Source organism: Danio rerio, chromosome 16, assembly GCF_052040795.2.
Source record: "Danio rerio strain M-AB ecotype USA chromosome 16, GRCz13ab, whole genome shotgun sequence".
NCBI lineage: Eukaryota > Metazoa > Chordata > Actinopteri > Cypriniformes > Danionidae > Danio > Danio rerio.
The window spans coordinates 34,627,961-34,642,803 of NC_141036.1; the positions used below are offsets into that span (position 1 = coordinate 34,627,961).

At 32.0% G+C, this 14,843-nt stretch overlaps 1 protein-coding gene across 1 annotated transcript in view; it reads left to right on the forward strand.

Annotated features, from left to right (window-relative positions):
• The window catches only part of LOC147833373 (uncharacterized), a 62,489-nt gene extending 49,572 nt beyond the window's left edge, over nucleotides 1-12,917 (forward strand). The window contains exon 4 of the mRNA XM_087287235.1: nucleotides 12,245-12,917. Within this exon, the coding sequence (XP_087143361.1) occupies nucleotides 12,245-12,294 (50 nt within the window). The 3' untranslated portion in view covers nucleotides 12,295-12,917. The remainder of the gene's footprint in view (nucleotides 1-12,244) is intronic.
• Nucleotides 12,918-14,843: the final 1,926 nt, after the last annotated feature.

Consider the following 14,843-nt stretch of genomic DNA (forward strand, 5'->3'; position numbering starts at 1 on the left):
GATGGTCCAGGATCAACATTAGTCAATTTAAAAAGTTGATGGTCCAGGATCAACATTAGTCAATTCATAAAGTTGATGGTCCAGGATCAACATTAGTCAATTTATAAAGTTGATGGTCCAGGATCAACATTAGTCAATTTATAAAGTTGATGGTCCAGGATCAACATTAGTCCATTTATAAAGTTGATGGTACAGGATCAACATTAGTCAATTTAAAAGTTGATGGTCCAGGATCAACATTACTCAATTTATAAAGTTTATTGTCCAGGATCAACATTAGTCAATTTATAACGTTGATGGTCCTGGATCAACATTAGTCAATTTATAAAGTTGATGGTCCAGGATATACATTAGTCAATTTATAAAGCTGATGGTCCAGGATCAACATTAGTCAATTTATAACGTTGATGGTCCAGGATCAACATTAGTCAATTTATAAAGTTGATGGTCCAGGATCAACATTAGTCAATTTATAAAGTTGATGGTCCAGGATCAACTTTGGCCAATTTAAAAGTTGATGGTCCAGGATCAACATTAGTCAATTTAAAAGTTGGTGGTCCAGGATCAACATTAGTCAATTTAAAAGTTGATGGTCCAGGATCAACATTAGTCAATTTAAAAAGTTGATGGTCCAGGATCAATATTAGTCAATTTATAAAGTTGATGGTACAGGATCAACATTAGTCAATTTAAAAAGTTGATGGTCCAGGACCAACATTAGTCAATTCATAAAGTTGATGGTCCAGGATCAACATTAGTCAATTTATAAAGTTGATGGTCCAGGATCAACATTAGTCCATTTATAAAGTTGATGGTCCAGGATCAACATTAGTCAATTTAAAAGTTGATGGTCCAGGATCAACATTAGTCAATTTATAAAGTTTATTGTCCAGGATCAACATTAGTCAATTTATAAAGTTGATGGTCCAGGATCAACATTAGTCAATTTAAAAAGTTGATGGTCCAGGATCAACATTAGTCAATTTATAAAGTTGATGGTCCAGGATCAACATTAGTCAATTTCAAATTTGATGGTCCAGGATCAACATTAGTCAATTTCAAATTTGATGGTCCAGGATAAACATTAGTCAATTCATAAAGTTGATGGTCCAGGATCAACATTAGTCAATTTATAAAGTTGATGGTCCAGGATCAACATTAGTCATTTTATAAAGTTGATGGTCCAGAATCAACATTAGTCAATTTAAAAGTTGATGGTCCAGGATCAACATTAGTCAATTTATTAAGTTGAAGGTCCAGGATCAACATTAGTCAATTTATAAAGTTGATGGTCCAGGATCAACATTAGTCAATTTATAAAGTTGATGGTCCAGGATCAACATTAGTCAATTTATAACGTTGATGGTCCAGGATCAACATTAGTCAATTTATAAAGTTGATGGTCCAGGATCAACATTAGTCAATTTATAAAGTTGATGGTCCAGGATCAACTTTGGCCAATTTATTAAAATGGTGGTCCAGGATCAACATTAGTCAATTTACAAAGTTGATGGTCCAGGATCAACATTAGTCAATTTATAAAGTTGATGGTCCAGGATCAACATTAGTCAATTTAAAAAGTTGATGGTCCAGGATCAACATTAGTCAATTTATAAAGTTGATGGTCCAGGATCAACATTAGTCAATTTATAAAGTTGATGGTCCAGGATCAACATTAGTCCATTTATAAAGTTGATGGTACAGGATCAACATTAGTCAATTTAAAAGTTGATGGTCCAGGATCAACATTACTCAATTTATAAAGTTTATTGTCCAGGATCAACATTAGTCAATTTATAACGTTGGTGGTCCTGGATCAACATTAGTCAATTTATAAAGTTGATGGTCCAGGATCAACATTAGTCAATTTATAAAGTTGATGGTCCAGGATCAACATTAGTCAATTTATAAAGTTAATGGTCCAGGATCAACATTAGTCAATTTAAAAGTTGATGGTCCAGGATCAACATTAGTCAATTTAAAAAGTTTATGGTCCAGGATCAACATTAGTCCATTTAAAAGTTGGTGGTATAGGATCAACATTAGTCAATTTAAAAAGTTTATGGTCCAGGATCAACATTAGTCAATTTATACAGTTGATGGTCCAGGATCAACATTAGTCAATTTATAAAGTTGATGGTCCAGGATCAACATTAGTCAATTTAAAAAGTTGATGGTCCAGGATCAACATTAGTCAATTTATAAAGTTGATGGTCCAGGATCAACATTAGTCAATTTATAAAGTTGATGGTCCAGGATCAACATTAGTCAATTTAAAAAGTTGATTGTCCAGGATCAACATTAGTCAATTTATAAAGTTTATTGTCCAGGATCAACATTAGTCAATTTATAAAGTTGATGGTCCAGGATCAACATTAGTCAATTTATAACGTTGATGGTCCAGGATCAACATTAGTCAATTTAAAAGTTGATGGTCCAGGATCAACATTAGTCAATTTATAAAGTTTATTGTCCAGGATCAACATTAGTCAATTTATAAAGTTGATGGTCCAGGATCAACATTAGTCAATTTAAAAAGTTGATGGTCCAGGATCAACATTAGTCAATTTATAAAGTTGATGGTCCAGGATCAACATTAGTCAATTTCAAATTTGATGGTCCAGGATCAACATTAGTCAATTTCAAATTTGATGGTCCAGGATAAACATTAGTCAATTCATAAAGTTGATGGTCCAGGATCAACATTAGTCAATTTATAAAGTTGATGGTCCAGGATCAACATTAGTCATTTTATAAAGTTGATGGTCCAGAATCAACATTAGTCAATTTAAAAGTTGATGGTCCAGGATCAACATTAGTCAATTTATTAAGTTGAAGGTCCAGGATCAACATTAGTCAATTTATAAAGTTGATGGTCCAGGATCAACATTAGTCAATTTATAAAGTTGATGGTCCAGGATCAACATTAGTCAATTTATAACGTTGATGGTCCAGGATCAACATTAGTCAATTTATAAAGTTGATGGTCCAGGATCAACATTAGTCAATTTATAAAGTTGATGGTCCAGGATCAACTTTGGCCAATTTATTAAAATGGTGGTCCAGGATCAACATTAGTCAATTTACAAAGTTGATGGTCCAGGATCAACATTAGTCAATTTATAAAGTTGATGGTCCAGGATCAACATTAGTCAATTTAAAAAGTTGATGGTCCAGGATCAACATTAGTCAATTCATCAAGTTGATGGTCCAGGATCAACATTAGTCAATTTATAAAGTTGATGGTCCAGGATCAACATTAGTCAATTTATAAAGTTGATGGTCCAGGATCAACATTAGTCAATTTATAAAGTTGATGGTCCAGGATCAACATTAGTCCATTTATAAAGTTGATGGTACAGGATCAACATTAGTCAATTTAAAAGTTGATGGTCCAGGATCAACATTACTCAATTTATAAAGTTTATTGTCCAGGATCAACATTAGTCAATTTATAACGTTGGTGGTCCTGGATCAACATTAGTCAATTTATAAAGTTGATGGTCCAGGATCAACATTAGTCAATTTATAAAGTTGATGGTCCAGGATCAACATTAGTCAATTTATAAAGTTAATGGTCCAGGATCAACATTAGTCAATTTAAAAGTTGATGGTCCAGGATCAACATTAGTCAATTTAAAAAGTTTATGGTCCAGGATCAACATTAGTCCATTTAAAAGTTGGTGGTATAGGATCAACATTAGTCAATTTAAAAAGTTTATGGTCCAGGATCAACATTAGTCAATTTATACAGTTGATGGTCCAGAATCAACATTAGTCAATTTATAAAGTTGATGGTCCAGGATCAACATTAGTCAATTTAAAAAGTTGATGGTCCAGGATCAACATTAGTCAATTTATAAAGTTGATGGTCCAGGATCAACATTAGTCAATTTATAAAGTTGATGGTCCAGGATCAACATTAGTCAATTTAAAAAGTTGATTGTCCAGGATCAACATTAGTCAATTTATAAAGTTTATTGTCCAGGATCAACATTAGTCAATTTATAAAGTTGATGGTCCAGGATCAACATTAGTCAATTTATAACGTTGATGGTCCAGGATCAACATTAGTCAATTTATAAATTGATGGTCCAGGATCAACATTAGTCAATTTAAAAGTTGATGGTCCAGGATCAACATTAGTCAATTTAAAAAGTTTATGGTCCAGGATCAACATTAGTCCATTTAAAAGTTGGTGGTATAGGATCAACATTAGTCAATTTAAAAAGTTTATGGTCCAGGATCAACATTAGTCAATTTATACAGTTAGTGGTCCAGGATCAACATTAGTCAATTTATAAAGTTAATGGTCCAGGATCAACATTAGTCAATTTAAAAAGTTGATGGTCCAGGATCAACATTAGTCAATTTATAAAGTTGATGGTCCAGGATCAACATTAGTCAATTTATAAAGTTGATGGTCCAGGATCAACATTAGTCAATTTAAAAAGTTGATTGTCCAGGATCAACATTAGTCAATTTATAAATTTGATGGTCCAGGATCAACTTTGGCCAATTTATAAAAATGGTTGTCCAGGATCAACATTAGTCAATTTAAAAGTTGATGGTCCAGGATCAACAATAGTCAATTTATAAAGGTGATGGTCCAGGATCAACATTAGTCAATTTCAAATTTGATGGTCCAGGATCAACATTAGTCAATTTCAAAGTTGATGGTCCAGGATCAACATTATTCAATTTATAAAGTTGATGGTCCAGGATCAATATTAGTCAATTTATAAAGTTTATGGTCCAGGATCAACATTAGTCAATTCATAAAGTTGATGGTCCAGGATCAACATTAGTCATTTTATAAAGTTGATGGTCCAGGATCAACATTAGTCAATTTATAAAGTTGATGGTCCCGGATCAACATTAGTCAATTTATAAAGTTGATGGTCCAGGATCAACATTAGTCAATTTATAAAGTTGATGGTCCAGGATCAACATTAGTCAATTTAAAAAGTTTATGGTCCAGGATCAACATTAGTCAATTCATAAAGTTGATGGTCCAGGATCAACATTAGTCAATTCATAAAGTTGATGGTCCAGGATCAACATTAGTCAATTTATAAAGTTGATGGTCCAGGATCAACATTAGTCCATTTAAAAATTTGATGGTCCAGGATCAACATTAGTCAATTTATAAAGTTGATGGTCCAGGATCAACATTAGTCAATTTCAAACTTGATGGTCCAGGATCAACATTAGTCAATTTAAAAAGTTGATGGTCCAGGATCAACATTAGATTTATAAAGTTGATGGTCCAGGATCAATATTAGTCAATTTAAAAAGTTTATGGTCCAGGATCAACATTAGTCAATTCATAAAGTTGATGGTCCAGGATCAACATTAGTCAATTTATAAAGTTGATGGTCCAGGATCAACATTAGTCAATTTAAAAAGTTGATGGTCCAGGATCAATATTAGTCAATTTATAAAGTTGATGGTACAGGATCAACATTAGTCAATTTAAAAAGTTGATGGTCCAGGATCAACATTAGTCAATTCATAAAGTTGATGGTCCAGGATCAACATTAGTCAATTTATAAAGTTGATGGTCCAGGATCAACATTAGTCCATTTATAAAGTTGATGGTCCAGGATCAACATTAGTCAATTTAAAAGTTGATGGTCCAGGATCAACATTAGTCAATTTATAAAGTTTATTGTCCAGGATCAACATTAGTCAATTTATAAAGTTGATGGTCCAGGATCAACATTAGTCAATTTAAAAAGTTGATGGTCCAGGATCAACATTAGTCAATTTATAAAGTTGATGGTCCAGGATCAACATTAGTCAATTTCAAATTTGATGGTCCAGGATCAACATTAGTCAATTTCAAAGTTGATGGTCCAGGATAAACATTAGTCAATTCATAAAGTTGATGGTCCAGGATCAACATTAGTCAATTTATAAAGTTGATGGTCCAGGATCAACATTAGTCATTTTATAAAGTTGATGGTCCAGAATCAACATTAGTCAATTTAAAAGTTGATGGTCCAGGATCAACATTAGTCAATTTATTAAGTTGAAGGTCCAGGATCAACATTAGTCAATTTATAAAGTTGATGGTCCAGGATCAACATTAGTCAATTTATAAAGTTGATGGTCCAGGATCAACATTAGTCAATTTATAACGTTGATGGTCCAGGATCAACATTAGTCAATTTATAAAGTTGATGGTCCAGGATCAACATTAATCCATTTATAAAGTTGATGGTCCAGGATCAACATTAGTCAATTTAAAAGTTGGTGGTCCAGGATAAACATTAGTCAATTTATAAAGTTGATGGTCCAGGATCAACATTAGTCAATTTAAAAGTTGGTGGTCCAGGATCAACATTAGTCAATTTTTAAAGCAGTTGATCCAGGATCAACATTAGTCAGTTTAGAAAGTTGATGGTCCAGGATCAACATTAGTCAATTTATAAAGTTGATGGTCCAGGATCAACATTAGTCAATTCATAAAGTTGATGGTCCAGGATCAACATTAGTCAATTTATAAAGTTGATGGTCCATGATCAACATTAGTCCATTTATAAAGTTGATGGTCCAGGATCAACATTAGTCAATGTATAAAGTTGATGGTCCAGGATCAACATTAGTCAATTTATAAAGTTGATGGTCCAGGATCAACATTAGTCAATTTATAACGTTGATGGTCCAGGATCAACATTAGTCAATTTATAAAGTTGATGGTCCAGGATCAACATTAGTCAATTTATAAAGTTGATGGTCCAGGATCAACATTAGTCCATTTATAAAGTTGATGGTCCAGAATCAACATTAGTCAAGTTCAAAGTTGATGGTCCAGGATCAACATTAGTCAATTTAAAAGTTGGTGGTCCATGATCAACTTTGGCCAATTTATAAAAATGGTGGTCCAGGATCAACTTTAGTCCGTTTATAAAGTTGATGGTCCAGGATCAACATTAGTCAATTTATAAAGTTCATGGTCGAGGATCAACATTAGTCAATTTATAAAGTTGATGGTCCAGGATCAACATTAGTCAATTTATAAAGTTGATGGTCCAGGATCAACATTAGTCAATTTATAAAGTTGATGGTCCACGATCAACTTTGGCCAATTTATAAAAATGGTGGTCCAGGATCAACATTAGTCAATTTAAAAGTTGATGATCCAGGATCAACATTAGTCAGTTTAGAAAGTTGATGGTCCAGGATCAACATTAGTCAATTTATAAAGTTGATGGTCCAGGATCAACTTTGGTCAAATTAAAAATTTGATGGTCCAGGATCAACATTAGTCAATTTAAAAGTTGATGGTCCAGGATCAACATTAGTCAATTTACAAAGTTGATGGTCCAGGATCAACATTAGTCAATTTATAAAGTTGATGGTCCAGGATCAACATTAGTCAATTTAAAAAGTTGATGGTCCAGGATCAACATTAGTCAATTCATAAAGTTGATGGTCCAGGATCAACATTAGTCATTTTATAAAGTTGATGGTCCAGGATCAACATTAGTCAATTTATAAAGTTGATGGTCCAGGATCAACATTAGTCCATTTATAAAGTTGATGGTACAGGATCAACATTAGTCAATTTAAAAGTTGATGGTCCAGGATCAACATTACTCAATTTATAAAGTTTATTGTCCTGGATCAACATTAGTCAATTTATAAAGTTGATGGTCCAGGATCAACATTAGTCAATTTATAAAGTTGATGGTCCAGGATCAACATTAGTCAATTTATAAAGTTAATGGTCCAGGATCAACATTAGTCAATTTAAAATTTGATGGTCCAGGATCAACATTAGTCAATTTAAAAAGTTTATGGTCCAGGATCAACATTAGTCCATTTAAAAGTTGGTGGTATAGGATCAACATTAGTCAATTTAAAAAGTTTATGGTCCAGGATCAACATTAGTCAATTTATACAGTTAGTGGTCCAGGATCAACATTAGTCAATTTATAAAGTTGATGGTCCAGGATCAACATTAGTCAATTTAAAAAGTTGATGGTCCAGGATCAACATTAGTCAATTTATAAAGTTGATGGTCCAGGATCAACATTAGTCAATTTAAAAAGTTGATTGTCCAGGATCAACATTAGTCAATTTATAAAGTTTATTGTCCAGGATCAACATTAGTCCATTTAAAAATTTGATGGTCCAGGATCAACATTAGTCAATTTCAAACTTGATGGTCCAGGATCAACATTAGTCAATTTATAAAGTTGATGGTCCAGGATCAACATTAGTCAATTTATAAAGTTGATGGTCCAGGATCAACATTAGTCAATTCATAAAGTTGATGGTCCAGGATCAACATTAGTCAATTTATAAAGTTGATGGTCCAGGATCAACATTAGTCCATTTAAAAATTTGATGGTCCAGGATCAACATTAGTCAATTTCAAACTTGATGGTCCAGGATCAACATTAGTCAATTTAAAAGTTGATGGTCCAGGATCAACATTAGTCAATTCATAAAGTTGATGGTCCAGGATCAACATTAGTCAATTTATAAAGTTGATGGTCCAGGATCAACATTAGTCAATTTATAAAGTTGATGGTCCAGGATCAACATTAGTCAATTTATAAATTTGATGGTCCAGGATCAACATTAGTCAATTTATAAAGTTGATGGTCCAGGATCAACATTAGTCAATTTATAAAGTTGATGGTCCAGGATCAACATTAGTCAATTTATAAATTTGATGGTCCAGGATCAACAATAGTCAATTTATAAAGGTGATGGTCCAGGATCAACATTAGTCAATTTCAAATTTGATGGTCCAGGATCAACATTAGTCAATTTCAAAGTTGATGGTCCAGGATCAACATTATTCAATTTATAAAGTTGATGGTCCAGGATCAATATTAGTCAATTTAAAAAGTTTATGGTCCAGGATCAACATTAGTCAATTCATAAAGTTGATGGTCCAGGATCAACATTAGTCAATTTATAAAGTTGATGGTCCAGGATCAACATTAGTCAATTTATAAAGTTGATGGTCCAGGATCAACATTAGTCCATTTAAAAATTTTATGGTCCAGGATCAACATTAGTCAATTTCAAACTTGATGGTCCAGGATCAACATTAGTCAATTTATAAAGTTGATGGTCCAGGATCAACATTAGTCAATTTAAAAAGTTGATGGTCCAGGATCAACATTAGTCAATTTATAAAGTTGATGGTCCAGGATCAACATTAGTCAATTCATAAAGTTGATTGTCCAGGATCAACATTAGTCAATTTATAAAGTTGATGGTCCAGGATCAACATTAGTCCATTTAAAAATTTGATGGTCCAGGATCAACATTAGTCAATTTCAAACTTGATGGTCCAGGATCAACATTAGTCAATTTATAAAGTTGATGGTCCAGGATCAACATTAGTCAATTTATAAAGTTGATGGTCCAGGATCAACATTAGTCAATTCATAAAGTTGATGGTCCAGGATCAACATTAGTCAATTTATAAAGTTGATGGTCCAGGATCAACATTAGTCAATTTATAAAGTTGATGGTCCAGGATCAACATTAGTCCATTTATAAAGTTGATGGTCCAGGATCAACATTAGTCCATTTATAAAGTTGATGGTCCAGGATCAACATTAGTCAATTTATAACGTTGATGGTCCTGGATCAACATTAGTCAATTTATAAAGTTTATGGTCCAGGATCGACATTAGTCAATTTATAAAGTTGATGGTACAGGATCAACATTAGTCAATTTAAAAGTTGATGGTCCAGGATCAACATTACTCAATTTATAAAGTTTATTGTTCAGGATCAACATTAGACAATTTATAACGTTGATGGTCCTGGATCAACATTAGTCAATTTATAAAGTTAATGGTCCAGGATCAACATTAGTCAATTTATAACGTTGATGGTCCAGGATCAACATTAGTCAATTTATAAAGTTGATGGTCCAGGATCAACATTAGTCAATTTATAAAGTTGATGGTCCAGGATCAACTTTGGCCAATTTAAAAGTTGGTGGTCCAGGATCAACATTAGTCAATTTATAAAGTTGATGGTACAGGATCAACATTAGTCAATTTAAAAAGTTGATGGTCCAGGATCAACATTAGTCAATTTATAAAGTTGATGGTACAGGATCAACATTAGTCAATTTAAAAAGTTGATGGTCCAGGATCAACATTAGTCAATTTATAAAGTTGATGGTCCAGGATCAACATTAGTCAATTTATAAAGTTGATGGTCCAGGATCAACATTAGTTAATTTCAAAGTTGATGGGCCAGGATTAACATTAGTCAATTTAAAAGTTGATGGTACAGGATCAACATTAGTCAATTTATAAAGTTGATGGTCCAGGATCAACACTAGTCAATTTAAAAGTTAATGGTCCAGGATCAACACTAGTCAATTTAAAAGTTAATGGTCCAGGATCAACAGTAGTCAATTTATAAAGTTGATGGTCCAGGATCAACATTTGTCAATTTATAAAGTTGATGGTCCAGGATCAACATTAGTCAATTTATAAAATTGATGGTCCAGGATCAACATTAGTCCATTCATAAAGTTGATGGTCCAGGATCAACATTCGTCAATTTATAAAGTTGATGGTCCAGGATCAACATTAGTCCATTTATAAAGTTGATGGTTCAGGATCAACATTAGTCCATTTGTAAAGTTGATGGTCCAGGATCAACATTAGTCAATTTATAAAGTTGATGGTCCAGGATCAACATTAGTCAATTCATCAAGTTGATGGTCCAGGATCAACAATAGTCAATTTATAAAGTTGATGGTCCAGGATCAACATTAGTCAATTTATAAAGTTGATGGTCCAGGATCAACATTAGTCAATTTATAAAGTTGATGGTCCAGGATCAACATTAGTCAATTTAAAAGTTGATGGTCCAGGATCAACATTAGTCAATTTAAAAAGTTTATGGTCCAGGATCAACATTAGTCAATTTAAAAAGTTGATAGTCCAGGATCTATATTAGTCAATTTAAAAGTTGATGGTCCAGGATCAACATTAGTCAATTTATAACGTTGATGGTCCAGGATCAACATTAGTCAATTTATAAATTGATGGTCCAGGATCAACATTAGTCAATTTATATAGTTGATGGTCCAGGATCAACATTAGTCAATTTATAAAGTTTATTGTCCAGGATCAACAATAGTCAATTTATAAAGTTTATTGTCCAGGATCAACATTAGTCAATTTATAAAGTTTATGGTCCAGGATCAACATTAGTCAATTTAAAAAGTTGATGGTCCAGCATCAACATTAGTCAATTTATAAAGTTGATGGTCCAGGATCAACATTAGTCAATTTAAAAGTTGATGGTCCAGAATCAACATTAGTCAATTTATAAAGTTGATGGTCCAGGATCAACATTAGTCCATTTATAAAGTTGATGGTCCAGGATCAACATTAGTCAATTTAAAAAGTTGATGGTCCAGGATCAACATTAGTCAGTTTATAAAGTTGATGGTCCAGGATCAACATTAGTCAATTTATAAAGTTGATGGTCCAGGATCAACATTAGTCAATTTATAAAGTTGATGGTCCAGGATCAACATTAGTCAATTTATAAAGTTGATGGTCCACGATCAACTTTGGCCAATTTATAAAGTTGATGGTCCAGGATCAACATTAGTCAATTTAAAAAGTTGATGGTCCAGGATCAACATTAGTCAATTAAAAAAATTGATGGTCCAGGATCAACATTAGTCAGTTTATAAAGTTGATGGTCCAGAATCAACATTAGTCAATTTATAAAGTTTATGGTCCAGGATCAACATTAGTCCATTTATAAAGTTGATGGTCCAGGATCAACATTAGTCCATTTATAAAGTTGATGGTCCAGGATCAACATTAGTCCATTTATAAAGTTGATGGTCCAGGATCAACATTAGTCCATTTATAAAGTTGATGGTCCAGGATCAACATTAATCAATTTATAAAGTTTATGGTCCAGGATCAACATTAGTCAATTTAAAAGTTGATGGTCCAGGATCAACATTACTCAATTTATAAAGTTTATTGTCCAGGATCAACATTAGTCAATTTATAACGTTGATGGTTCAGGATCAACATTTGTCAATTAATAAAGTTGATGGTCCAGGATCAACAATAGTCTATTTATAAAGTTGATTGATGGTCCAGGATCAACATTAACGAAATCATAAAGTTGATGTTTCAGGATCAGGTTCAGGATGTATTAATAGACACACATTGTAATTAATACATTCTCAAGACTTCTGTTGGATTTGTCCTATCAGGTTTGGACAGAGGTGTGGATCCAGAGACGGGAGAGCAAGCGCAGTGGTGACTGAAGAGTTTTCATTCCATCACTGACACTCTAGCTACATTTAAATGTATTCAGTCAGTGCAGACAGGTTCAGTACATGTCGTAGTGATAGATGTTCGTTTATTAGAAGCATATCTGTATAAATCTTTAGGATTCAGGTAAGGTTTGCTTTTTTTTGAGAGCATAATGTCAAGAGAGAGTACAGTATTGTTACAATAATGCAAAATCCAGTCATCTGTGGTTTAAATGTTTTTTTTTTTTGTACAGATTGGTTACATTCTAAATCCATTTTTGTATAGGAAACATCCCTAAAGTTTGTTACAAATAGTATGTTTTTTTTCGTTGTTGTTATAGTGTGATAACTCAGTATATATTTTTATCTGCATTTATGTGAACACAATATTTAATAGAGAAACACTTTACGATGATGATTATACATAATATGAACATAAATGTACTTGCCAATTTTGGTTGTTATTGTTAATTCTGTTTTTTTTTTTTTTTTTTAATGTGCACAAGTTTTGTAAACGTTCAATTATTATTGTTTTTTTTTTTTTAATCTAAAATGACCCTGCATTGTTAATTTCCTTCATCTAAGGGCTGTTGATTAAAAGTAGAATAAAGAAAGCCAGGAAAACAGAAAAGATTGAGCTTGATCTAATTTAATCAATGTATGCTTGTTTGTTGATCCAGGATCAGAATGTGCTACTATACTAAAGTGCACAATAGGCATCCATAAACAGATCATGGCCACACAATCAATAATGCAAATATGGAGAAAAAAAGAAATCTGTAACAAGTTGAAGAATGCTTTACCCCTCAGGTGCTTTTTACTCACCACTGCCATTTTTTAATTGTTATTATTTTGTATTAGCATGGAAAGCTTGTGCAGCACATATTTACACTCTTGTGCAAACATCTCTCAACAAATGAGAACACTAGCGTTTCATACTGATATTCCCAGCTTCTTAGCTAAGAAAAGAAGTAACACATGGCAGGACCATTTTTTAATTTTACTTTACATTTGCTTGAGTGTGAGCACGAGGAATAAATGATTGGCTGCAGTTTTTCAGCCACCGGTGTTTTAATAGCAAGAAGCTTTAAAAAAAAAAAAAAAAGTTTGTTTACAAAAAAGTTACTATTACTACTGATAAAATAATAATAATAAAAATAATAATAATAAAGTACATTAAATTAAACATTAATTCCAATAAAAACATTGGAAATCTATTTATTGTAATTTTGTCAATTAAATAAATGTTTCATATGATTAAACCAAAAACCAACAAATTTTATTGCATTTTACAAAATATCTAAACCTTTCTTACAACATTTACAACATTCGCTGTTGTAAATCTATTTGAATTGCATGCTATGATCTGGGTCTTCTAAGAACAAGATGTGAACATTTTTATAGGATAAACAGGCTTAGTAACAAAAACATTTTCCTAAATTCATATATATATATATATATATATATATATATATATATATATATATATATATACATATACATATGCACACAGTTGAAGTTAAAATTATTAACCCTCCTGAATTATTAGCCGTTTACTTTTCCCCCAATTTCTGTTTAACGAAGAGAAGATTTCAAGATTCAGTAGACTTCTAAATATAAGTTTTAATAACTTATTTCTAATAACTGATTTATTTATTTTATAACTGATTTTATATCTATTTTATGATTTATATTTTTTTCTTTGCCATGATGACATTAAATAATATTTTACTAGATATTTTTCAAGACACTTCTTTACAGCTTAAGTGACATTTAAAGGCTTGACTAGGTTAATTTGGTTAAATATCTAGTAAAATATTGTTTACTGTCATCATGGCAAAGATAAAATAAATCCATTATTAGAAACGAGTTATTACAACTATTGTTTAGAAATGTGCTGAAAAAAATCTTTCCGTTGAGCAGAAATTGGAAAAAAAATATATATATACAAGCAGTCTAATAATTCAGGGGGGCTAATAATTCTGACTTCAAACTGTGTACTATATATATATATATATACATAAACTACAAACTGACTCTACATTTAAGGTAGATTGCTCTTTTAATAACATGGCAGATTGTGTCCTTGATAGGCATACGTTCATCAAATAAAATAATACAAAAACATCTTTTTCCAAACTGTCTTAACGATAAGTGGTGTTCATTACTTTCATCCACTTGTTAACTATTAGAATTTTTTTATCATCAAACAACACAGATGAAATGAAAGAATAATTGGACTGTAGTCCGATCTTTTTTTATGTATTAAGGGATGCTTTGTGCTTTGCATTCTGTAGGCTACAGTTCATTCCATGTGATTTTAGAAGACAATTTGATTTTTTTGATTTTTATTTACTAGTGCATATAAACTACTAATTTAAAAAAAATGCTGCTTCTGTGAAAATGACACATTTAAGCAGCATTACAAAACAAAATACAAAGACAAAATAAAAAAAGCTCTGATGCAGCTCATATTTTAAGACCAGTGGCCATAATCATGTACTTTTATTCATTTATATGTATGAAACGTGTATGGGTCTCTCCATCTCCATGAGTA